Source organism: Pelophylax lessonae, assembly GCF_965119305.1.
Source record: "Pelophylax lessonae genome assembly, chromosome: 3".
Lineage (NCBI taxonomy): Eukaryota > Metazoa > Chordata > Amphibia > Anura > Ranidae > Pelophylax > Pelophylax lessonae.
Genome location: NC_138770.1, coordinates 14,155,156 through 14,180,893, shown reverse-complemented (window position 1 = coordinate 14,180,893; position 25,738 = coordinate 14,155,156). Strand labels below are relative to the sequence as shown.

Genomic DNA, 25,738 nt, shown 5'->3' with positions numbered 1-25,738 from the left:
AAGAACCTCAGAATTAAAACTAACAGCAGTCTTGTGTGGAATTAATAGCAGCTGACAACTGGTCAATAAATGCACCTTCGAACAGCTGACTATACAAATTACTAGAAAGGTCTGAGTCACTCTCACAATAGGCCAACAAGAAATCAGTGGCCAACCTAATAGTGTCAGCGGGTGGAATAAGATCATCTTCCTTGGGAATCCCAACAGAAGAGGCAGTTACTTGTGTTGGGCGTTGGGGCATTACAATTTGGTCTTCATAACTCTCTCCTAGGGTATCATACGTCAGTCTCTTTGGCGGGTGTATTTCCCTTCGTAGCCTTAATGAACCATCTCTGGGTTCAGATTCACTTTCCAACCCTTGAGAGCTACAACTAGGTTGAGATTCCTCACACTCCTCAGAAAGGCCCATTGACTCCTCTGTGTCTTGTGCAATTGAACTCCTGTCTTCCTCCTGAACCCTGCACGTGGCATCCTCCTGAACCCTGCGCGTGGCATCCTCCTGAACCCTGCATGTGGCATCCTCCTGAACCCTGCACGTGGCATCCTCCTTCACCCTGTGCATAGTATCTTCCAGTATGTAGAATCCTCATGCAGCCTGCACGTAGCACCAGCATACAGGGGCACACTGACCGCCAGCATACAGGGGGCACACTGACCACCAGCATTCAGGGGCACACTGACCTCCAGCATACAGGGGGCACACTGACCACCAGCATACAGGGGGCACACTGGCCACCAGCATACAGGGGCACACTGACCACCAGCATACAGGGGGCACACTGACCACCAGCATACAGGGGGCACACTGACCACCAGCATACAGGGGGCACACTGACCACCAGCATACAGGGAGCACACTGACCACCAGCATACAGGGAGCACACTGACCACCAGCATACAGGAGGCACATTGATCACCAGTATACAGTACAGGGGCACACTGACCACTAGCATACAGGGGGCACACTGACCTCCAGCATACAGGGGCACACTGACCTCCAGCATACAGTGGCACACTGACCACCAGCATACAGGGGGAACACTGACCTCCAGCATACAGGGGGCACACTGACCTCCAGCATACAGGGGCACACTGACCTCAAGCATACAGTGGCACACTGACCACCAGCATACAGGGGGAACACTGACCTCCAGCATACAGGGGGTACACTGACCACCATCATACAGGGGCACACTGACCACCAGCATACAGGGGGCACACTGACTGCCAGCATACAGGGGCACACTGACCACCAGCATACAGGGGGCACACTGACCACCAGCATACAGGGGGCACACTGACCACCAATATGCAGAGCCACTGGTTACCTGTCCACAGGGGACATAACAAATCAAGTAAAACAACTACCATGTAACTAAAAAAAATCTCAAAAGCAATAAGAGAATCTTGTTAGCTGGTTCCCTCATCTAACGTGCAACAATAAAAAACAAAAAATGCAGCACTGCCCTACACTTCATCTATAGAATTCTACAAATGGACTTATAATGGTAAAACCTATAAATGAATATCCTGTGCAAATCATCCATTGTATTACAATATAGTAGTGAAGGTGTCACCCTCTCTGCAAAAGGTAAGAAATATCACAGAGCTGCAATGTGCAAATAGTGGTGACCCCCCTCCCCCCCATATATAATCATAATAAATAGTACAATTAATGTGCATATTTTACATTTTATTATGATTATATATCGGGTGTTTCACCACTATTTGCACATTGCAGCTCTGCAGTATTTCTTACCTTTTGCAGAGAGGGTGACACCATCACTCCTGCCCGGATTGGATTTGAATTTGGCCACCCCCCCCCCCCCCCCTCCAAGTTTTTCCTCTATCTTATCTTCCTAACATTTTGTAGTCCCATCCCAAAAAATTCTAAAAAGTGTCTTTATCTTTTTTTTTTCTATCTACAATCATTCCATAAACACATCCCACATACAATGCATAGATCATTTCAAGGAAATATGCTTATAAAATAGTTTACCATATAAAAATATGTCCCTGGATTTCATTTTAAAAATCTGGTCACCTTACAATATGGTCCACAAGGTGGTGACCTGACTTCTCTGAGATGGAACGCACAGAGGGGAAATGATGTGAGGAACAGACAGGAAGTGATGTAAGATACTGACAGGAAGTGATGTAGGTCCACAGAGGAAGTGATGTCAGATATAAATAGGAATTTCAGAGGCCAGTCGGGAGGAAGAAGAGAGAAGACAGAAGACGTAGCTGGAAGTGGCAGCAGAGGAGGTAATAAGATATTATTTTCTATATATAATCTTTAATTACATAAAGAAAATGTTCTCCTTCCGTTTTTATGTCGGGGGAACAGAAAGAGAGGAACGCATAACACTGAGAATCAGATTGCAGTCCCCCGGTGAAATCACATAAGTAGGATGAGCAGCAAAACTTCCTCCAGCTCTCCTGTAGCGCCCTCACCAGGCAGAGCCGAGGTACTCATAATCTATCTGGGGAAGAGGCAGAGCTCGGGGTGACACCGGCACTCACCTCTGGAAATATTCAGCAGCTTTCCTCACTCGTCACTACTAACATTAATCCCGTCCTCTGCCCCAACACCAACTGAGCCCCCACTCCTCACCCCCATCTAAGACCGCTGTCCCCCATTCCTCACCCTCATCTAACACTGCTGTCCCCCATTCCTCACCCTCATCTAACGCCACTGTCCCCCGCTCCTCACCCCCCACCTAACACCGCTTTTCACCATCCCTCACCCCATCTATCACCCCCGTTCCCTACTTCTCATTCCTCATCCAATACTGTTGTTCCCCTCTCCTCACCCCCCTTCCCACACTGCTCACCTATATTCCACTACCCCCACTGACACTGTTGTCCCCCACTCCTCATTCCCTTATTCAACATTGCAGATCTCCACTCCTCACACCCCATATTTGACGCTTCTGTCCCCCACTCTTCACCCAGACCCAATGCTGCCACCTTTCTTTCTCTCACTTCTCTCATGATAGCGCTCTTATCTCTATTAATAAAACACAAATCTGATCGGAGAGGTGAGGAGGATTCTGGGAGGTCACATGACATCACTCTTATTTCTATTGGTAAAACACAGACCTGACCAGAGAGGTGCGGAGGATTCTCAGAAGATTCTTAAAAGGACACAAGGATCTCTACAAGGACATCATGATGGAGAATCAGCCGCCCCTCGCATCCCTGGGTAAGAGGAGACTTTATTGTAAAGGAAAGAGCAGTACGGAGGCTCAAACTAGATCCCCCATTATCTGATAAACACATAGAAACAATGTATTCAGTCAGTGTGTTTCCTACAGATGGATCCAGTAATGGGAACCCACCAGAGAGAATTCCCCATCCTCTGTATTCCCGGGATTCCACAGAGGAAAGTCACACCATCCCTCACCATCATCAGGTAGGTGAAGATGGAAGTCGAAATCATAAAAGTGACCTGACTGTATGAAAATATATTCCACTATATATATTCCATATATATTCCATATATTTGTGCTCACATTTTAAAGAAACCATTCCCTGCTATTTTGTTTGTTTAGAATGAAAATCTGATAGATATAAAAGATGAGGTTAAAGAGGAAGAAGAGACGTATGTGAGGGGTGATCAGCAGTTCAGGGAAGAGGTTGGGATGATGGACAAAGTTAAAGAGGAGGAATCTTCTCCAGACATCAGCACAGGTGAGTGATGGCCACTAAATACAAAAACTGTTTGGGTATATGGATTGATGTTTGAGGATCTGTAGATCCACTTCTACAAAGACGTCATGATGGAGAATCAGCCGCCCCTCACATCACCGGGTAAGAGGAGACTTTATTGTAAAGGAGAGAGCAGTACGGAGGCTCCACCTAGATCCCCCCATCATCTGATAAACACATAGAAACAATGTATTCAGTCAGTGTGTGTGTTTCCTACAGATGGATCCAGTAATGGGAACCCACCAGAGAGAGGTCCCCGTCCTCTGTATTCCCGAGATGCCACACAGGTCAACATTAAAGAAGAGACAAAAGAGAAGGATGATGATGATTTTGTAATGGAGGAGGCAGAGTTTCCAAATGGTCACAGAAAGCAGTACCAGGACACCATGGTGGAGTCATCCAGTTACAGAAATCCACCAGAGAGATGTCCCCGTCCTCCGTATTCCCGGGATTCCAAACAGGAAGATCACACCATCCCCCACCATCATCAGGTGAATGAGAATGTAGGAAAATGATCCCAAGCCCTAAGAGATATCATTCTTCTATTATTATTTATTTTTTTTTTTTTTTTGTATTTATTATTATTTCTGCCATTTTGTTGGTTTAGGACGAAGATCTGATAAATGTACAAATTGGGGTTATAAAGGAAAAGACGTATGTGAGGGGTGATCAGCATTTTACAGAGGAGGTTGGGATGATGGACGCAGTTAAAGAGGAAGAAACTTCTCCAGATATCAGCTCGGGTAATTATACAAGAATGGGTTAAAGCTTACTTAGTGATGATTGGTTGGGTGGTATCATTGATCTGGTTAGTTGTCATACAGGGGGTGTGTGTGATCCCTGCGCTGTCTGAGGTGGCCAGAGACTCCCTGCTGCAGCGCCACTGGGACTGATACTAAAGCAGTAAATGATATAATTCAAAGGGTAGTGGTGCGCTTCAGGGATTGGCTCTAATGGATCTCTATTTGGGTTGGTGGCAGTGATGTGTACAATTCTTGCTTTAAAGGTGCTCCGCGTGATAAATATAATATTTATGTTTTTAGGTGATGAAAGTGCAGGTGTATTAATCAAATCAGTCAATATCAAGGTTTTCTTAAAATAAATAAATATATGAGTACGGTGTGTATCAATGGATAAATAAATAAATAAATAAATATCAGAGTGCTACTTCTTTACCAGTGATATCAATAAATAAATTATATAAATCCAGTGTTGGTCTTCAATCTGATTCATAAACAGTAAAACACATATATATTGTGCTCAAAATAAAGTGCTACATGCAATTTTCTATTAAAAAGGTGCTAGAAAAGATGTCTGTGAATAATTCAATTGTAATTCTTCAGATATAAATATTTAAATGAAATAGTCCAAAAGAAAAAAATTATATAGAGAACATCCAAAATAGCTTGTGTGAATACGTTCCTCGCTTATATCCGTGCTTCACTCATGCAATTAAGTGACTAAGATCTCCTTCACCTTGTGTGTCACCTCTGAGTGCTCTAGCCTCTCACCTTATAGGCAAGGTGAGAGGCTAGAGCACTCAGAGGTGACACACAAGGTGAAGGAGATCTTAGTCACTTAATTGCATGAGTGAAGCACGGATATAAGCGAGGAACGTATTCACACAAGCTATTTTGGATGTTCTCTATATAATTTTTTTCTTTTGGACTATTTCATTTAAATATTTATATCTGAAGAATTACAATTGAATTATTCACAGACATCTTTTCTAGCACCGTTTTAATAGAAAATTGCATGTAGCACTTTATTTTGAGCACAATATATATGTGTTTTACTGTTTATGAATCAGATTGAAGACCAACACTGGATTTATATAATTTATTTACAGGCATACCCCGTTTTAAGTACACTCACTTTACGTACACTCGCGAGTACGGACACAGCCTGGTCAGCTTGGCATGGCATTACTCCCAGTTTTTTACATTGGCGTCTATGGGAAATCGTGGTCAGCTTGACATGGCACTACTCCAAAACCATAAGTGACAGGGATACCAAACTTAGGGAGCAATGTGAGGGGACCCAGGACTACAACATATCCTATTTGTGGCCAGCCAGCTTGCCTAGGAAATGAAAAAAGGTATTGCTTCACTTTAAGTACATTTTCGTTTTACATACATGCTCTGGTCCCATTGTGTACTTAAAAGCGGGGTATGCCTGTATTGGGTAGTTGTCATAGTTTGGTGTTGTGATTGCAGCCAGAAAAACATCATACTGGATATCTATACTGGTATGGACTGGGTAATGTGTTAGGATCTATACTGGTATGGACTGGGTAATGTGTTAGGATCTATACTGGTACGGACTGGGTAATGCGTTAGGATCTATACTGGTATGGACTGGGTCATGTGTTAGGATCTATACTGGTATGGACTGGGTAATGCGTTAGGATCTATACTGGTATGGACTGGGTTATGTGTTAGGATCTATACTGGTATGGACTGGGTCATGTGTTAGGATCTATACTGGTATGGACTGGGTCATGTGTTAGGAAGGAAAGGATGCCACATACTGTAGTTTGATGGAAATGAAAATTTTCACCCTACAGAGGGCTGAACTCAAAGACCCCCCAAGAATCAAAGTGAAAAAATGATGCAGCAGGCGAGTCCATTTTGGTGAAATGTCATTGCAGGATCTCAGAATGGTCCTCAGTAGTGTGTATGGTCCCCATGTGCTTGTATGCATGCCTGACAACGTTGGGGTGCTCCTAATGAGACGACGGATGGTGTCCTGGGGTTTTTCCTCCCAGATCTGGACCAGGACATCACTGAGCTCCTGAACAGACTGAGGTGCAACCTGGCGCCATCGGATGGACTGAAACAGAATGTCCCAGAAGCGTTCTATTGGATTCAGGTCAAGCGAGTGTGGAGGCCATTCAGTGGTATCAATTCCTCCATCCTCCAGGAACTGGCTGCATACTCTCACCACATGGGGCCGGGCATTGTTGTGCACCAGGCAGAACCCAGGACACACTGCACCAACATAGGGTCTTACAATTGGTCCAAGGATTTCATCCCAATACCTAATGGCAGTCAGGGTGCCATTGTCTAGCCTGTAGAGGTCTGTGCGTCCCTCCATGGATTTGCCTCCCCAGACCATCACTGACCCACCACCCAACCGGTCATGCTGAACGATGTTACAGGCAGCATAATGTTCTCCACGGCTTCTCCAGACCCTTTCACGTCTGTCACATGTGCTCAGGGTGAACCTACTCTCATCTGTGAAAAGCACAGGGTGCCAGTGATGGAGCTGCCAATTCTGGTGTTCAATGGCAAATGCCAATCGAGCTCCACAGTGCCGGGCAGTGAGCACAGGCACCACTAAAGGACGTCAGGCCCTCAGGCCACCCTCATGAAGTCTGTTTCTGATTGTTTGGTCAGAGACATTCTCACCAGTGGCCTGCTGGAGGTCATTTTGTAGGGCTCTGGCAGTGCTCATCCTGGTCCTCCTTGTACAAAGGAGCAGATACCGGTCCTGCTGATGGGTTAAGGACCTTCTATGGCCATGTCCAGCTCTCCTAGAGTAACTGCCTATCTCCTGGAATCTCCTCCATGCTCCTGAGACTGTGCTGGGAGACACAGCAAACCTTCTGGCAATGGGAGGTATTGATGAGCCATCCTGGAGGAGTTGGACTGCCTGTGCAACCTCTATAGGGTCCAGGTATGGCCTCATCCTACCAGTAGTGACACCGACCCCAGCCAAATGCAAAACTAGTGACAAACACTCAGAAAAGATGAGTAGGGAAAATGTCAGTGACCTCCACCTGTAAAACCATTCCTGTTTTCAAGGTCGTCTCATTGTTGCCCATTGAGTGCACCTGTTGATAACAACCCCCTCTGCTACTTGACTGACCAGATGAATATCCCAGGAGTTTCCCTGACTTGATGCTATACTCTGATTATAAAGTGTTGAGCAGTGTATATGAGTGTGGAAAACTCTTGGTAATTTTTCTTGTCTTCTGACAGACGGACTCTGTGGTGGGAATAGAAGGAAATCGGAGGAAGATGTGACTACAGAAGATAATGACATGGCATCTTCTCCAGAAGTAAATCCCGTTCCTCATAATATACATGACAGACCTCACCATTGGAGGAGATCATTGGAATCTCCTGATACTTCACATAGTCCTCTAATATCTGACAGTGCCGACGGGTGCGGGAAACCATCTCATCTCAGGGAATCTTCTTTATACCATAAAGGGGTTCATACAGGAGAGAATTCACTGTCATGTTCAGAGTGCGGGAAATGTTTTAAACAGAAAAGAAGCCTTCTTAGCCACCAGAGAATACATACAGGTGACCTTCCCTATTCATGTTCAGAGTGCGGGAAATGTTTTAGTATAAAAGGAAACCTTCTAAAGCACCAGAGACTTCACACAGGGGAGCGACCCTATTCATGTTCTGAGTGCGGGAAATGTTTTAGTAGAAAAGCACACCTTCTTCTGCACCAGAAACTTCATACAGGGGAGCGTCCCTATTCATGTTCAGAGTGCGGGAAATGTTTCAATCGTAAAGAAACCCTTCTTAGCCATCAGAGAATACACACAGGTGAGCGTCCCTATTCATGTTCACAGTGCGGGAAATATTTTAATGAGAAAGGAAACCTTCTTAGGCATCAGAGAATACACACGGGTGAGCTTCCCTATTCATGTTCAGAGTGCGGTAAATGTTTTAAAAATAAAGAAACCCTTCTTAGACATCAGAGAATACACACAGGTGAGCGTCCCTATAAATGTTCAGAGTGCGGAAAATGTTTTAATACAAAAGAAAGCCTTCTTAGCCACCAGAGAATACACACAGGTGAGCGTCCCTATTCATGTTCAGAGTGCGGGAAATGTTTTAATAATAAAGATACCCTTCTTAGACATCAGAGAATACACACAGGTGAGCGTCCCTATTCATGTTCAGAGTGCGGAAAATGTTTTAAGAATAAAGGAAGCCTTCTTAGCCATCAGAGAATACACACAGGTGAGCGTCCCTATTCATGTTCAGAGTGCGGGAAATGTTTTAAGGATAAAGTAAGTCTTCTTAGCCATCAGAGAATACACACAGGTGAGCGTCCTTACTCATGTTCAGGGTGCGGGAAATGTTTCAAGGATAAAGTAGTCCTTATTAGGCATCAGAGAATACACACAGGTGAGCATCCCTATTAATGTTTAGAGTGTGGGAAATGTTTTAATCAGAAATTAAACCTTCTTACCCATCAGAAAATACACACGGGTGAGCGTCCCTATTCATGTTCAGAGTGCGGGAAATGTTTTAATCATAAAGTAAGCCTTCTTACCCATCAAAAGAATACACACTGTTGAACGTCCCTATTCATGTGCCAGGTGCGGGAAATGTTTTTGTCAGAAAATAAACCTTCTTAGCCATCAGAAAATGCACAGGGGTGAGCTTCCCTGTTAATGTTCAGAGTGTATGAAATGTTTTAATCATAAAGTAAGCCTTCTTACCCATAAGAGAATACACACGGGTGAGCATCCCTATTCATGTTCAGAGTGCGGGAAATGTTTTAATCATAAACAAAACCTTCTTTGCCATCAGAGAATACACACGGGTGAGCATCCCTGTTAATGTTCAGAGTGCTGGAAATGTTTTAATAAAAAAGGAAACCTTCTTAGCCTTTAGAGAATACACACGGGTGAGCTTCCCTGTTCATGTTCAGAGTGCGGGAAATGTTTTGCGTTCACATGTCTACTTGTTAGGCACCGGAAAGTTCATACAGGTGAGCGTCTCTCATCTTGTGCAGAGTGCGGGAAATGTTTTACTAAGAGAGAACACCTACTTACACACAGATGTTGTTACGAGTGCGGGAAATGTTTTCCAAACAAAGGTTTATTTTTTAGAAACCAGAAAGTTCATACGGGCGAGAGTCCTATTTAATGTTCAGAGTGCGGGAAATGTTTCACCCCTTATGTACGTTTCAAACAGCAAAGAATTCACACTTATATTAGAGGCTCCGATTTCATGTTCAGAGTGTGGGAAATGTTTAAAAATAAAGGAAATATAATGAAACATCAGAGTGCACCCCCTGCTGGTACAACGGGAAATGGACGCTGGATTGTAACGGGTGGAACTGTTTAGTCCATAAACAAATGTGAAACCACCACAGTGCACTCGGGGTTGGTTTACACCCGCATCGCCCTCTGACCCACTGTGGGGTTGGCAGGCAGCTGGGAGCCCTTATGTTAACCACGCCAATACGCCGCAACCGTATGCATCGGGGCTGTTGCGGCACAACCCCATTCAGTTGAATAGCATTGCCCAATGTGACCGGGGGGTGCGAGGTTTGCAGTGCCATGTGTACCGCCCCATCCGGCTGCCATTTAAGCTTAAGGGGGGTGGTAAAATTATGACTCAACTATCTACCTTTACCGATCCTTCCCCACATAAGGCAACAGGCGGGAAGCCATGACAATACATGGGGCAACAAGTGAGCAATTAAGACAAAACATGGGGCAACAGGTGGGCAATCCGCACAATACATGGGATAATAAGTGGGCAATCCTGACAATATATGGGGCATAAAACCAATGAAAATGGTGGCACTCCAACAGGTTATAGCGATGATATTTATTGCAGACAGTCAATACGGGATACAGAAAGGTGGACGCGTTTCACACGTAATATTGTGCTTCTTCACCACGGTGTGCGCACCTGTTGGTAATACATGGGGGCAACAAGTGGGCATTCATGACAATACATGGGGCAGCAGACAAACAATTCTGACAATACATTCTTTGTGTGTTCTACTTATAAATATGTATATAGATCTAACCTACTGGATGGAAAAAGATCACTGTAACATGCATTAACCCACAGCAGCCAATCAGGATTTATCTTTCACTGGTGAACCTTCTTAGAAGGGGGGGGGGTTGAGATCTTGCATTGATTATAGGGTCCTCAATCGCATCACGGTCAAGAATGCCTACCTGATGATTGGCTGCTTAATTTTTTTGCTCTTTTAGGTTTATTGAAGTAGCCGGCTTTTTATTGGTCCAACCAATGTATGATTATTAATACATTTGATACATTTGTTAATTCTATTATAAAAGATTTAAGCTTTATTTTATTCATATCATTACTGTGTGGTAATCGCTTATTCTGATCTTGTCCAATAAAAAGTCTTCGTACAATATTCTGTGCCGAGTCTTTTTTTTTACCAATGATTAGATGATCGGTGATTGGAGTGTGATCAGTTCATAGAGAGTCATCCATTGGGGTTTTATTAGTGAGATGGAGAGTGGAGAAGGCACCACATTGACAGCCATTGGAGGTCCTTTCTAAAGCCCTAAACTTTTTGGCAACCTGTCTATGACATTAGTCTTCCAAACTCTATCTCACTGAGCTAAGGCCAGAAGAGTTCCAGGAGTTCTTCTCTGTCCACAGTTCCCAAACCAAAAGGAGACATCCACCACATCTTCAATCTTAAGGCCCTAAATGTCCTCAGCTGGGCCCAGGAGTTCTGCATAAAATCCACCATATAATAACCTCTCTGTCAGGGAAATGGCCGTAGGAGAACTGGCAACATTGCCAGTAATAGAAATGGACTTTCCTGACTCAACTGACACAGCCCTCTGCTGGCCTGTCAGGGAAATGGTTTATAAAAGGTGGCCATAAGATCAGACTCATTGCTGGATTATCTCTCAGCTTTCTGTGCTTCCTATTTGGATTTCCTGTTGTGACCTTGGCTTGTTCCTGGTTCCGTTTGATCTCCTGCTCCTGGTTTGACCCTTGGCTTCTCCCACTGACCTTGCTTCTGTTACCTACCATGTATGACCCCGGCTTGCATCAAGACCTTGGCTATTCTGGTTCTCTCCTGTGCATGACCTCGGCTTGTACCACTGTTCCCGCTGCCTGCTCCAGTCCCAGACCTTGGCCAGTACCTGTCTCCGCTACTAGAGACTATTCCTCGGCACAAGGTAGCCCGGCTGCTTCAGAGCCCTTGAAAGACTTATACCCTGCTGTGATTCCAGCCTGTTCCAGTGTGCTCTGATTGCTCCTGGTTCTACCTACCTGCCTGCAGCTGGTAACCCGTGCCACTTGGGGCGCCACACCCTCTGTACCATCTCCAGGGGTGTGCCACACTGAGCCGCAAGGGGAGCCCTCTTAGCACCTCAGCCTCGGATCAGGAAACCCTGACAGTATAATCCAGCCATGTCAGAGGTCGACAGAGGTGCTTCCCCACTCAAGGCTCTATGCCAACAGGTCACTGCCCTCACCCAGATAGTACAGCGTCTGCAGGAGGGATACTTCCAACTGGAAGGTCGACTGCAACATCTGACAATTTCTCCTGCGGATCTCAGTCCTCCATCCACCAGCACAGTTTCTGTTCCATCCCTTACGGGACAGCCAGTTTCCTCCTACACTATGGTTCCTCCTCCTGAGCCACGGGTGCCAATACCTGAACGCTTCTCCAGTGATCGAAAGAAATTCAGGGCCTTCAGAAACACCTGCCAACTATACCTGGCCCTCCAGCCTAGAACTTTTACTTCAGAGACTGTAAAGGTTGGGTTTGTGATTTCATTACTGTTGGAGGAGCCCCAGGCCTGGGCCCATGGCCTGCTGGAACAAGAAGACCCTGCTCTCAATTCTATGGACACTTTCTTTGATCTAATGGCCCAACTTTATGATGATCCTCAGCGTGTGGGTACAGCTGAGGCTACCTTGCATTCCCTCCAGCAGGGAAAATGCCCCGCCGAAGATTACACAGTAGAGTTCCGCAAGTGGTCTGCTGATACGTGCTGGAATGAGACGGCCCTTAGGTACCAATACCGTCTGGGATTATCCGAATCTCTTAAGGACGAGCTGGCCAGGGTAGAGACTCCCACTACCCTGAAAGGACTGATTCAACTTACTATCCAGCTCAATAGGCGCCTCCGGGAGCGTCGCTCTGAGCGCTCACAGACTTCTCGCCCAACCTGGATGTTGCCTAGGGTCCCTTACCACTTCACTCCAACTCCAGCACCAGCGCCTTTCCCCGCTATCCATGCAGAGGATGAACCAATGCAGATCGGCCTGGTGCGACAATGCCGCCGACAAGCCAATCTTTGTCTCTACTGCGGAGGGTCCGGACACTTCCTACGAAACTGCCCCGTGAGACCCCGTAAGTTCCTCCCACAAAGTTCTTACTTCCAAGTATCCGGATATTCTCCGTCTCATCTCGTTCTTCCTGTCTCACTACACGTGGCAGAAGAGGCCATAGTTGATTCGGGGGCTTGCAGCTGTTTTATGGACTTGACTTTGGCAAGAAGACTCCGTGTACCCCTCTGCAATAAACGTCAGTGACTTGAGGTGCATCTGGCCGATGGTTCCTTGCCCAGTTCTGGACTTGTCACCCAGGAAACCAAGCCCATCCTCACGATAACAGACTGGCCACCAGAAATTAATTTGTTTTGACATCCTTTGCTCTCCCATGTTCCCCATCATCCTGGGAATTCCCTGGTTGCAGGCCCATAATCCACAGATCAACAGGAGATTTCCTTTCCCTCTTCCTACTGTCTGCAACACTGCTTCGTTCCCGGGGTTAGCAGTCCCACCAGTTGTTCAACCATCCAATCAATTCCAGATGTCAGTCAGGCTATACCTACAGTCTATCATGAGTTTTTGGATGTTTTTGATGAGAAGAAGGCTAATGTTCTCCCACCTCATCGGCCTTACGACTGCCCCATTGAACTGCTTCCCGATGCCGAGATCCCCTTTGGGCGTATATTTCCGTTATCTGAGGTTGAGCTAGAGACTTTACGACTGTATATTGATGAGAACCTTGAAAAGGGATTCATCCGTCCTTCTTCCTCCCCCGCTGGAGCTGGAATTTTTTTTGTCGGGAAGAAGGATGGTTCACTAAGGCCATGTGTGGATTACAGAGAACTTAACAAAATTACTATTAAAAACTGATACCCACTTCCCCTCATTTCTGAACTCTTCCAAAGGTTCCGAACTGCCCAGCTCTTTACTAAACTTGACCTACGGGGAGCTTACAATCTGGTTCGTATCCGGAATGGGGGACGAATGGAAAACAGCTTTCAGGACCCGGTTCGGACATTTTGAATATTTAGTTATGCCATTCGGATTATGTAACGCCCCAGCCACATTCCAGCACTTCGTACACAATATTTTCTGGCTATTTCTGGACTATTTCGTAATCGTTTACCTAGATGACATCCTCATCTTCTCTGCTACCCTGGATCTCCACAGAGCTCACGTGAAAAAAGTCCTTGCGACTCTAAGGAAGCACAGTTTATACATTAAAGCAGAAAAGTGTGAATTTGAAAAGACTTCCATCCAATTCCTGGATCTTATCATCTCTACCGAGGGAATCGCAATGGACTCACAAAAGGTGAAAGCTATCCTTGAATGGCCAGCCCCTTCAAATAAGAAGGGTGTTCAATGATTCATAGGATTTGCAAATTTTTACCGAAGATTTGTAAAAGACTTTTCAGCTATCATTTCACCAATTACCAGATTCAAATGGTCCCCAGAAGCTCAGGCAGTATTTGCCAAACTCAAAGGACTGTTCACCTCTGCACCAGTCTTACAGCACCCAGATCCAGCTTTATCGTTTGTATTAGAGGTAGACGCCTCAGAAATAGCCACAGGAGCCATCTTGTCTCAGCGCCAAGGACCTAAGGCCTTACTCCACTCTATTGCCTTTTTCTCTCAAAAGATGAGCCCCTCAGAGAGAAATTACGACGCGGGTGACCGAGAACTTTTGGCCATTAAAACCGCCTTGGAGGAGTGGAGATATTTATTGGAAGGTGCCGCCCACCCAATTATGATCTTCACGGATCATAAAAATTTAGAATACCTGAGGGCCGCTAAACATCTAAACACCACGACAGGCCCGGTGGGCTTTATTTTTCTCAAGATTTAATTTCCACATAACTTAACGACCAGGCTCCAAGAATGAGAAAGTAGACGCCCTCTCCCGAATGTTCCCTGATACCCCTGAGTCTGTGGAACCAAGTACCATTCTGTCAGCACAACATTTTTTCCTGATCCAGCCAGAATTAAAATCCTCAATTAAACAGGCATCCACCTAGTATGCGGACACAGAAGTACCCCCCTTGGGGAGTCGAGACGGGTTACTTTGGCACCAGGACAAAGTTTTTGTTCCCCAACCAGTCAGGCTCCAAGTTCTGAAGACTTTCCATGACCATCAGCTGGCCGGACATTTTGGTGTACGAAAGAACCTTGAGCTTATCCAACGCTCCTTATGGTGGCCATGTTTAAGGAAGGATTGCCAGTCTTACGTTAGCTCCTGTGTGGTCTGTCAGCTCTACAAGGGGTTCAACACCAAGTCCTGGGGTCTGTTAAGGCCTCTACCCATCCCTGAGCAACCCTGGAAGATGATCTCATTGGACTTTATTGTTGACTTACCTTCCTCTGGGGGTTTTCCTACCATCTTGGTGGTAGTGGAACGTCTGACCAAAATGGCCCACTTCTTGCTCATGACCGGCACTCCATCAGCCCCAGAAACAGCAAAAATGTTCATCAAGGAAGTAATCAGTCTACATAGGCTTCCGGATAAAATTGTTTCCGATAGAGGAGTACAGTTCACCTCCAGATTCTGGAAGGATCTTTGTAAGACCTTGTCCATTAAAATATGTCTTTCTTCTGCTTACCATCCCCAAAGCAATGGCCAGACAGAACAAACCAGACTCTAGAACAGTATCTTCGTTGTTTCTGTACTTTTGCCCAAAATGACTCGATATCCCTTCTCCCATGTGCGGAGTTTGCATACAATAATTTGGTACATGCCGCCACTAACCAGTCCCCATTTTGGGCGAATTATGGGTTCCATCCCTCCTTTTTGCCCAATACCCTTCCTGAGGCATCTGTCCCTGCAGTCCAAGACCGGATTGATTCTATCCGGACAAACTACTTATTCCTTCAGAAGGCCATCCAGAAAGCACAAACAGATTACAAGAGGTTCTATAATAAAAAGAAAAGAAACAAACCCACCTTTAAAAAAGGGGACAAAGTGTGGCTTTCCTCAGCTGATCTTAAACTTTCCTGCCCATCCTGGAAACTGGGTCTAATATTCGTTGGACCCTTTGAGATCAAAAGGGAGGTCAACCCTGTGGCTTTCGAACTGGTTTTACCCAGCTACTACAAAATTCACCCAGCATTTAACGTATCTCTGCTAAAACCAGTTGCACCCAGTCCTTTTTCTGGTAGGGATGAATTGCCTCCTCCTCCAGTCCTGGTGGAAGGTGAAGCGGAGTACGAAGTGGAGGTCATAATGGACTGCAGAAAGAGGGGTAGAAAAACCCAGTACCTCATCAAGTGGAAGGAATATTCTGCAGAGGAAATTTCCTGGGAGCCTGCAGATAATGTACACGCTCCTAGACTGATCCGGGAGTTCCACAACAGACACTCAGAGAGACTGGCCCTTCTGGGTATCCGGAGGCTGCCCCTTGGGGGGGGGGGGGGCACTGTCAGGGAAATGACCGTAGGAGAACTGGCAACATTGCCAGTAATAGCAATGGACATTCCTGACTCAACTGACACAGCCCTCTGCTGGCCTGTCAGGGAAATGGCCTATAAAAGGTGGCCATAGGATCAGACTCATTGCTGGATTATCTCTCAGCTTCCTGTGTTACTGTGATTTCCTGTTGTGACCTTGGCTTGTTCCTGATTCCATTTGATCTCCTGCTCCTGGTTTGACCCTTGGCTTCTCCCACTGACCTTGCTTCTGTTACCTACCGTGTATGACCCCGGTTTGCTTCAAGACCTCGGCTATTCTGGTTGTCTCCTGTGCATGACCTCGGCTTGTACCATGGTTCCAGCTGCCTGCTCCAGTCCAAGACCTCGGCCAGTACCTGTCTCCGCTACTAGAGACTATTCCTCAGCACAAGGTAGCCCGGCTGCTTCAGAGCCCTTGAAAGACTTATACCCTGCTGTGATTCCAGCCTGTTCGAGTTCGCTCTCAGATTGCTCCTGGTTCTACCTACCTGCCTGCAGCTGGTAACCCGTGCCACTTGGGGTGCCACACCCTCTGTACCATCTCCAGGGTTGAGCCGCACTGAGCCGCAAGGGGAGCCCTCTTAGCACCTCGGCCTCAGATCAGGTAACCCTGACACTCACTCTTTATCAGGGAGACTTTTTTTTATTTTTCCCAGCCCCCACATACATGCACTGAAGCAAGGCAACCATTCTGCGAAGAATCACGTACCTGTAAGTCATCTGCATTTCCGGGTCTGTGGCCAGAAGAGTTCCAGGAGTTCTTCTCTGTCCACAGTTCCCAAACCACAAGGAGACATCCACCACATCTTCAATCTTAAGGCCCTAAATGTCCTCAGCTGGGCCCAGGAGTTCTACTTTGTCCCCAGTTCCCAAACCAAAAGGGGACATCCACCACATCTTCAATCTCAAGGCCCTAAATGTCCTCAGCTGGGCATAGGAGTTCAACATAAAATCCACCATATAATAACCTCTCTCTTTATCAGGGAGACTTTTTTTATTTTTGCCCGCCCCCACATACATGCACTGCGGCAAGGCAGCCATTCTGCGAAGAATCACGTACCTGTAAGTCATCTGCATTTCCGGGTCTGTGGCCAGAAGAGTTCCAGGAGTTCTACTCTGATCACAGTTCCCAAACCAAAAGGGCACATCCACCACATCTTTGATCTTAAGGCCCTAAATGTCCTCAGCTGGGCCCATGAGCAGGGCCGGTGCCAGGATTTTTGTGTACATAGGCGAAGGTGCATTTTGGTGCTCCCCACCACCATTCTTGCACCCGAGACAGCAGCACTGCTGGGAGGATGGGACTCAGAACCTGTATGAGCCCCTTCATCAATATCCACAGAGTTCCCCTTTATAATGTAATGGGAAACTCTGATGAAAAGGAGCTCTGTGCACCCTGATTTAAGGGAGAACACTGGCAACTCTGATCAAAGGGGGCTCTGGTGACAAAGCCCCCCTTACATCAGGGTTCCTCTTTGCACCAGAGTTTGGAGAATTCCCCCCATAATATATCTGTGCCCCGAATATATCAACACCAAAATATTTTTCCAAATAAAAATTAGGTGCGCTGTTCCTTTAAATAATTTTCAATGCTATCAAACTGCTTTCAAATTTCCAAAAAATTGCAGTAATACAAAATATCTTCCATAAGCATCCATCATATAAGTGTGAGCCACAATAAAAGTGCAATGTGATTATCAGGAATAATATATGTGCAAAGTGCTGGTGCAATAAACAATATGCATAAAACATTCATTTCATATAAAAAGTCCGTGAGAAACTTATGCAGATCCACTGCAAGCTGTTTACATTGACTTCAGTGTAACATCACCAAGGCAAATCACAAACCAAAAAATTTGACTTCATAAAACGTATGAGATCCTGTGTGCTTGTCATCCGCCGGATATTTGCAGCCACTTCACTCAAAAAGCAACAATGCCGGTATGATGGCTTTCTCCCAAAGGCGGCCTTTTACCACTCTGTCCAGTCCGGTGCCAATCAAAGGAAAGCCCCGACATGCAAAGAATAAAGCACTCTATAGTGCATTAGCTGCTTTATTAATGTACTTACAGCAAACTTTACTAGGATAAAGAGACAAATTGTTTCATTGGCATGGTAATGTCCTATAGCAGCGTGCTTTATTCTTTGCATATCCGGGGTTTGCATAGAGTGGTAAAAGGCTGCATTTGGGAGAAAGCCATCACACCGCCACTGTTGCTTTTTGAGTGAAGTGGCTGCAAATATCCAGCAGATGACAAAGCACACATGACCTCATAATTGTAAGAGGACACAATTATCGGTAAGCAGATGGTGTGTGCATTGTCTTGGTGATGTCACACTGAAGTTGGTGCAAACAGCTTGCATTGGATCTGCACAAGTTTATCAGGACACAATTTCATTGGACTTTTTGTATGAAACCTATTTACTGCACTAGCACTTTGGAACGTACATATATTAATTATTCTCTATTTCCATCACATTGCACTTTTAAATGAGCAGTCTAATTTTATCCACCTGTCTGTTTTTCAGGTGGACCCAACTGGACCCTCTATTCTCTTGGAGCAATCCGCTCCACTAAAAACAATTGGAAGGGGATCGGTTCCTCTCCATCTGGGCAGATTGGATCAGACTGCAGTTGGGTGTTAACGGTGAGCAGTCTGTCCATTCTGCTGAGCAGTGTCGGCTGGTGCATTGGGGGCGCCAGGGCACCGCCTCCCTATCCATGCATCCGGCCCCCTAATCTACAATCTAAAACAGTTGGATCTGACTAACTCAGCTGCATGGATATATCTCAAGAGAATCCATATCAATCTTAAATAAAGCCTGAAAGAGTGCACTATGAAAGATCAGGAGTGTCCCATGGCAACTGCTCCACTACATTAAAGTCCTCTCTGTTTCTCTACTGCGTCACAGACCCTTTCACTGTGTCCGTGAGCTGCTGTGCTCATTACAATTAGGTATCTCTCACCCAATCCTCTTACACTCCTCTCCGACAGTCCTCCGCACCAGGCTGTACCTCTTTGTAACATCCTCTCCAAGTCTCCGCTCTCGATCAGTCACTCCTCTGTGACATCCGCCACCTCTCCAAGGTGTCTCCGCACTAGGCCACGGCCTCTACTCGCTCTGCTCTCCACAGCGGTTCGCCGGCACATCCCCCCGCACGGGGTCCCCGAGGCAAGAGAGCGAACATCCGACTCCGCCCCTTATTTATAGACTCTCCCATAGCCCCCCGCGGAACCTGCAGCTCCCCGGGAGGATAGTTCCACCCGGCCCACTTTGCACAGTCTTTATCCTCCACTGGACTATATATTCCACAATCCAACACGCCACTCTTCAGGAGAACCTCAAAATAAGCAACAAACTTAAAGGAGCAGTATATCAGCCTTAACTATGCTGGTAGCGATTTCTTCACTTGGCTACATCCTCCCCCCACTTGAATGTCTTTGGTCCCCAAAGATGATAGGACTCCTAAGTGGGAGACTCCATTGAGATATAAAGTACCACAGAATTAAAACTAACAGCAGTCTTGTGTAGAACTAATAGCAGCTGACAACTGGTCAATAAATGCACCTTCAAACAGCTGACTATACAAATTACTAGAAAGGTCTGATTCACTCTCACAATAGGCCAACAAGAAATCAGTGGCCAACCTAATAGTGTCAGCGGGTGGAATAAGATCATCTTCCTTGGGAATCCCAACAGAAGAGGCAGTTACTTGTGTGGGGCATTGGGACGTTACAATTTGTTCTTCAGAACTCTCTCCTAGGGTATCATAGGTCAGTCTCTTTGGCGGGTGTATTTCACTTCGTAGCCTTAATGACACCCCATCTCTGGGTTCAGATTCACTTTCCAACCCTTGAGAGCTACAACTAGGTTGAGACTCCTCACGCTCCTCAGAAGGGCCCATTGACTCCTCTGGGTCTTGTACAAGTGAACTCCTGTCTTCCTCCTGAACCCTGCACGTGGCATCCTCCTGAACCCTGCACGTGGCATCCTCCTGCACCCTGTGCAATAGTATCTTATTGTATGTAGAATCCTCCTGCACCCTGCACGTAGCACCAGCATACAGGGGCACACTGACCACCAGCATACAGGGGCACACTGACCACCAGCATACAGGGGCACACTGACCACCAGCATACGGGGGAACACGGACCACCAGCATACAGGGGAACACTGACCACCAGCATACAGGGGAACACTGACCACCAGCATACAGGGGGCACACTGACCACCAGCATACAGGGGGCACACTGACCACCAGCATACAGGGGGCACACTGACCACCAGCATACAGGGGAACACTGACCACCAGCATACAGGGGGCACACTGACCACCAGCATACAGGGGGCACACTGACCACCAGCATACAGGGGGCACACTGACCACCAGCATACAGGGGACACACTGACCTCCAGCATACAGGGGACACACTGACCACCAGCATACAGGGGGCACACTGACCACCAATATGCAGGGCCACTGGTTACCTGTCCACAGGGGACATAACAAATCAAGTAAAACAACTACCATGCAACTAAAAAAATCTCAAAAGCAATAAGAGAATCTTGTTAGCCGGTTCCCTCATCTAACGTGCAACAATAAAAAACAAAAAATGCAGCACTGCCATACACTTCATCTATAAAATTCTACAAATGGACTTATAATGGTAAAACCTATAAATGAATATCCTGTGCAAATCAACCAACGTATTACAATATAGTAGTGATGGTGTCACCTTCTCTGCAAAAGGTAAGAAATATCGCAGAGCTGCAATGTGCAAATAGTGGTGACCCCCCTCCCCCCCATATATAATCATAATAAATAGTACAATTGATGTGCATATTTTACATTTTATTATCATTATATAACTGGTGTTTCACCACTATTTGCACATTGCAGCTCTGCGATATTTCTTACCTTTTGCAGAGAAGGTGACACCATCACTCCTGCCCGGATTGGATTTGAATTTAGCTGCCCCCATCCCCCCCGCCAAGTTTTTCCTCTATCTTATCTTCCTAACATTTGGTAGCCCCATCCCAAAACATTTTAAAAAGTATCTTTATCTTTATTTTTTTCTATCTCATGGACAAAATGTGAGAAATAACATATATATCATACAATCATTCCATAAACACATCCAACATACACCGCATAGATCATTTCAAGGAAATATGCTTATAAAATAGTTTACCATTTGTAAAAAAAAAAAAAAATATGTCCCTGGATTTCATTTTAAAAATCTGGTCACCTAACAACATGGTCCACAAGGTGGTGACCTGACTTCTCTCAGATGGAACGCACAGACAGGAAGTGATGAGGTAAAGACAGGAAGTAATGTAAGATACTGACAGGAAGTGATGTAAGATACTGACAGGAAATGAGGTCAGCTATAAAAAGGAATTTCAGAGGCGAGTCGGGAGAAAGTAGAGAGGAGACGTAGCTGGAAGTGGCAGCAGAGGAGGTAATAAGATCTTATTTTCTATGTATAATCTTTAATTACATAAATAAAATGTCCTTTTATGCCGAGGGAACAGAAACAGAGGAACGCATAACACTGAGAATCAGATTGCAGTCCCCCAGTGAAATCACATAAGTAGGATGAGCAGCAAAACTTCCTCCAGCTCTCCTGTAGCGCCCTCACCAGGCAGAGCCGAGGTACTCATAATCTATCTGGGGAAGAGGCAGAGCTCGGGGTGACCCCGACACTCACCTTTGGAAATATTCAGCAGGTTTCCTACCTTGTCACTACTAACATTAATCCCGTCCTCTGCCCCAACACCAACTGGGCCCCCACTCCTCACCCCCCATCTAACACTGCTGTTCACCATTCCTCACCCCCATCTCACACTGCTGTCCCCCGCTCCTCACCCCCATCTAACACCGCTGTCCCCCTTTTCCTCACCCCATCTAACACCGCTGTCCCCCATTCCTCACCACCATCTAACACCGCTTCCCCCTTTTCCTCACCCCATCTAACACCGCTGTCCCCCACTCCTCACCCCCCATCTAACACTGCTGTCCCCCATTCCTCACCCCCATCTATCACCCCTGTTCCCTACTTCTCATTCCTCATCCAATACTGTTGTTCCCCTCTCCTCACCCCCCTTCCCACACTGCTCACCTATATTCCACAACCCCCACTGACACTGTTGTCTCCCACTCCTCATTCCCTTATTCAACATTGCAGATCTCCACTCCTCACACCCCATATTTGATGCTTCTGTCACCCACTTTTCACTTAGACCCAATGCTGCCACCATGGTTTCTTTTGCGTCTCTCATGATATCGCTCTTATCTCTATTAATAAAGCACAGACCTGACCAGAGAGGTAAGGAAGATTCTCAGAAGATTCATAGGACACAAGGATCTCTACAAGGACGTCATGATGGAGAATCAGCCGCCCCTCACATCACCGGGTAAGAGGAGACTTTATTGTAATGGAGAGAGAAGTACGGAGGCTCCACCTAGATCCCCCATCATCTGATAAACACATAGAAACAATATATTCAGTCAGTGTGTGTGTTTCCTACAGATGGATCCAGTAATGAGAACCCACCAGAGAGATGTCCCCATCCTCTGTATTCCCGGGATTCCACACAGGAAGGTCACACCATCCCTCACCATCATCAGGTAGGTGAAGATGGAAGTCGAGATCGTAAAAGTGATCTGACTGTATGAAGATATATTCCACTTTTCTGTATAAGGTTATTTGTGCTCACATTTTAAAGCAACCATTCCCTGCTATTTTTTTGTTTAGAATGAAAATCTGATAGATATAAAAGATGAGGTTAAAGAGGAAGAAGAGACGTATGTGAGGGGTGATCAGCAGTTCAGGGAAGAGGTTGGGATGATGGACAAAGTTAAAGAGGAGGAATCTTCTCCAGACATCAGCACAGGTGAGTGATGGCCACTAAATACAAAAACTGTTTGGGTATATGGATTGATGTTTGAGGATTTGTAGACCCATTTCTACAAAGACGTCATGATGGAGAATCAGCCGCCCCTCACATCACCGGGTAAGAGGAGACTTTATTGTAAAGGAGAGAGCAGTACGGAGGATCCACCTAGATCCCCCATCATCTGATAAACACATAGAAACAATGTATTCAGTCAGTGTGTGTGTTTCCTACAGATGGATCCAGTAATGGGAACCCACCAGAGAGATGTCCCCGTCCTCTGTATTCCCGGGATTCCACACAGGAAGATCACACCATCCCCCACCATCATCAGGTAGATGAGGAACAATCACTGATAGTATTATTAGGATCTGTACATTATCTGCATTGTTACCATTGATGTCATTTTTATTATATATTCAGAGTGGAAATCTGAGAGATTCTAAAGTTGAGGTAAAAGAGGAGGATGATGAGGATTTTGTAATCGAAGAGGCAGAGTTTCCAAAAGGTCACAGAAAGCAGTACCAGGACACCATGGTGGAGTCATCCAGTTACAGAAATCCACCAGAGAGATGTCCCCTTCCTCTGTATTCCCGGGATTCCACACAGGAAGATCACACCATCCCCCACCATCATCAGGTAGATGAGGAACAATTACTGATAGTTATGATTTATACACAAGTGTGTTTGTTACAATGAATGTTTTATTATATATTCAGAGTGGAAACCTCGGTGAGTATAATATTGTTGTTAAAGAAGAGTATAAAGAGGAGGATGAGGAGTATGGAGTGATGGAGGAGTTTTCAGAAGGACACAAGGATATGATGGAGCCACCTAATACCAGGAACCCACCAGAGAGATGTCCCCGTCCTCTGTATTCCCGGGATTCCACACAGGTCAACATTAAAGAAGAGATAAAAGAGGAGGATGATGAGGATTTTGTAATGGAGGAGGCAGAGTTTCCAAATGGTCACAGAAAGCAGTACCAGGACACCATGGTGGAATCATCCAGTTCCCGAAATGCACCAGAGAGATGTCCCCGTCCTCTGTATTCCCGGGATTCCACAAAGGAAGGTCACACCATCCCTCACCATCATCAGGTAGATGAGAATGTAGGAAAGTGATCCCAAGCCCTAAGAGATATCATTCTTCTATTATTATTATTTTTTTGTATTTAATATTATTTCTGCCATTTTGTTGGTTCAGGATGAAGATCCGATAAATGTACAAATTGGGGTTATAAAGGAAAAGACGTATGTGAGGGGTCATCAGCATTTTACAGAGGAGGTTGGGATGATGGACGCAGTTAAAGAGGAAGAAACTTCTCCAGATATCAGCTCGGGTAATTATGGAAGAATGGGTTAAAGCTTACTTAGTGATGTTTGGTTGGGTGGTATCATTGATCTGGTTAGTTGTCATAGTTTGGTGTTGTGATTGCACCCAGTTCCACCACAGATCTCTTTTACACTTTGAAATGCTCGACCAACATACACTGCTCCAAAGAATGAAAGGAACACTTTGAAAACACATCAGATCTCAATGGGGAAAAATAACATGCTGGATATCTATACTGGTATGGACTGGGTAATGTGTCAGGATCTATACTGGTATGGACTGGGTAATGTGTTAGGATCTATACTGGTATGGACTGGTTCATGTGTTAGGATCTATACTGGTATGGACTGGGTGATGTGTTAGGATCTATACTGTTACATAGTTACATAATTTGTGAGATTGAAGACATCAGTCCTTCCAGTTCAACCTATGATGTGTGTGTGTTTGCTGTTAACCGTACATTGTATACCCCTTTACGTTGTGGTCTTTAAGGTGCCCATCTAATAGTATTTTGAAACTATCGATGCTCCCTGCTGATACCACTGCTTGTGGAAGAGAATTCCACATCCTTACCACTCTGACAGTAAAGAAGCCCTTACGTATTATAAGGTTAAACCGTTTTTCCTCTAGTTTTAGTGAGTGGCCACTGCCATCTGCCATGTAGTTGCCCACCCCATTATTTTGTTCAGGTCTGCTTGTAAGGTAAGGATGATCGAACTTTTGAAAAGTTCGGTTCGGCCAGAACATCCGAACTTCCCGAAAGTTCGGCCCGGATTTCAGAACCTTATTGAAATCAATGGGACCCGAACTTCGGTAATCAAAAAACACAATTTTTAAGCCCTAAAACCCAATAAATGCCCCTAAAAAGTTTTTTTTTGGGTTCTTTTGAAGCAGGCAAAACATCTGAACTTGTGTATAGTGGTGTATATACACACATACATATATTTATATACACACCTAGACATATATAGGTGTGATAGTAGCAGAAATAAATGCTTGCGCTAATGAAATAATTTACACTAATATATTTCTGCTACTATCACACCTATATATGGCTAGGTGTGTATAAACATATAAGTGTGTGTATATATACCACTATACACAAGTTCAGATGTTTTTCCTGACTGCAAAGAACCCCAAAAAATGCCTGCTATTAAACCGGCAAGGTGTTAAAGCAGAGAAACCATACCCCTGTGTTGAAAGTGTTCTAATACAAACCATCTTTTTTTTCTGGTTCTGGACATGCTACAGAGCTGAAACTTCACATGTACACTTTTTAGACCCCCCAGATACGAAATCCAAAGTAA

At 45.4% G+C, this 25,738-nt stretch overlaps 4 protein-coding genes across 4 annotated transcripts in view; 3 read left to right on the top strand and 1 right to left on the bottom strand.

Annotated features, from left to right (window-relative positions):
- The window catches only part of LOC309550227 (uncharacterized protein), a 1,381,219-nt gene that overhangs the window by 943,574 nt on the left and 411,907 nt on the right, over positions 1-25,738 (bottom strand).
- Positions 1-25,738, top strand: part of LOC309548727 (uncharacterized protein) — a gene marked incomplete at its 5' end in the record, with an annotated part of 365,133 nt that overhangs the window by 298,967 nt on the left and 40,428 nt on the right. The window lies entirely within an intron of this gene.
- LOC309548723 (uncharacterized protein) overlaps positions 1-25,738 on the top strand; it is a gene marked incomplete at both ends in the record, with an annotated part of 158,513 nt that overhangs the window by 112,938 nt on the left and 19,837 nt on the right. The window contains one exon of the mRNA XM_082248679.1: positions 8,049-8,210. Coding sequence (XP_082104805.1) covers positions 8,049-8,210 — 162 coding nt within the window. The remainder of the gene's footprint in view (positions 1-8,048; positions 8,211-25,738) is intronic.
- Positions 22,564-25,738, top strand: part of LOC309548714 (uncharacterized protein) — a gene marked incomplete at its 3' end in the record, with an annotated part of 357,939 nt that continues 354,764 nt past the window's right edge. Inside the window, exons 1-3 of the mRNA XM_082248670.1 lie at positions 22,564-22,616; positions 22,733-22,834; positions 23,333-23,430. Of these exons, the coding sequence (XP_082104796.1) occupies positions 22,583-22,616; positions 22,733-22,834; positions 23,333-23,430 (234 nt within the window). The 5' untranslated portion in view covers positions 22,564-22,582. The remainder of the gene's footprint in view (positions 22,617-22,732; positions 22,835-23,332; positions 23,431-25,738) is intronic.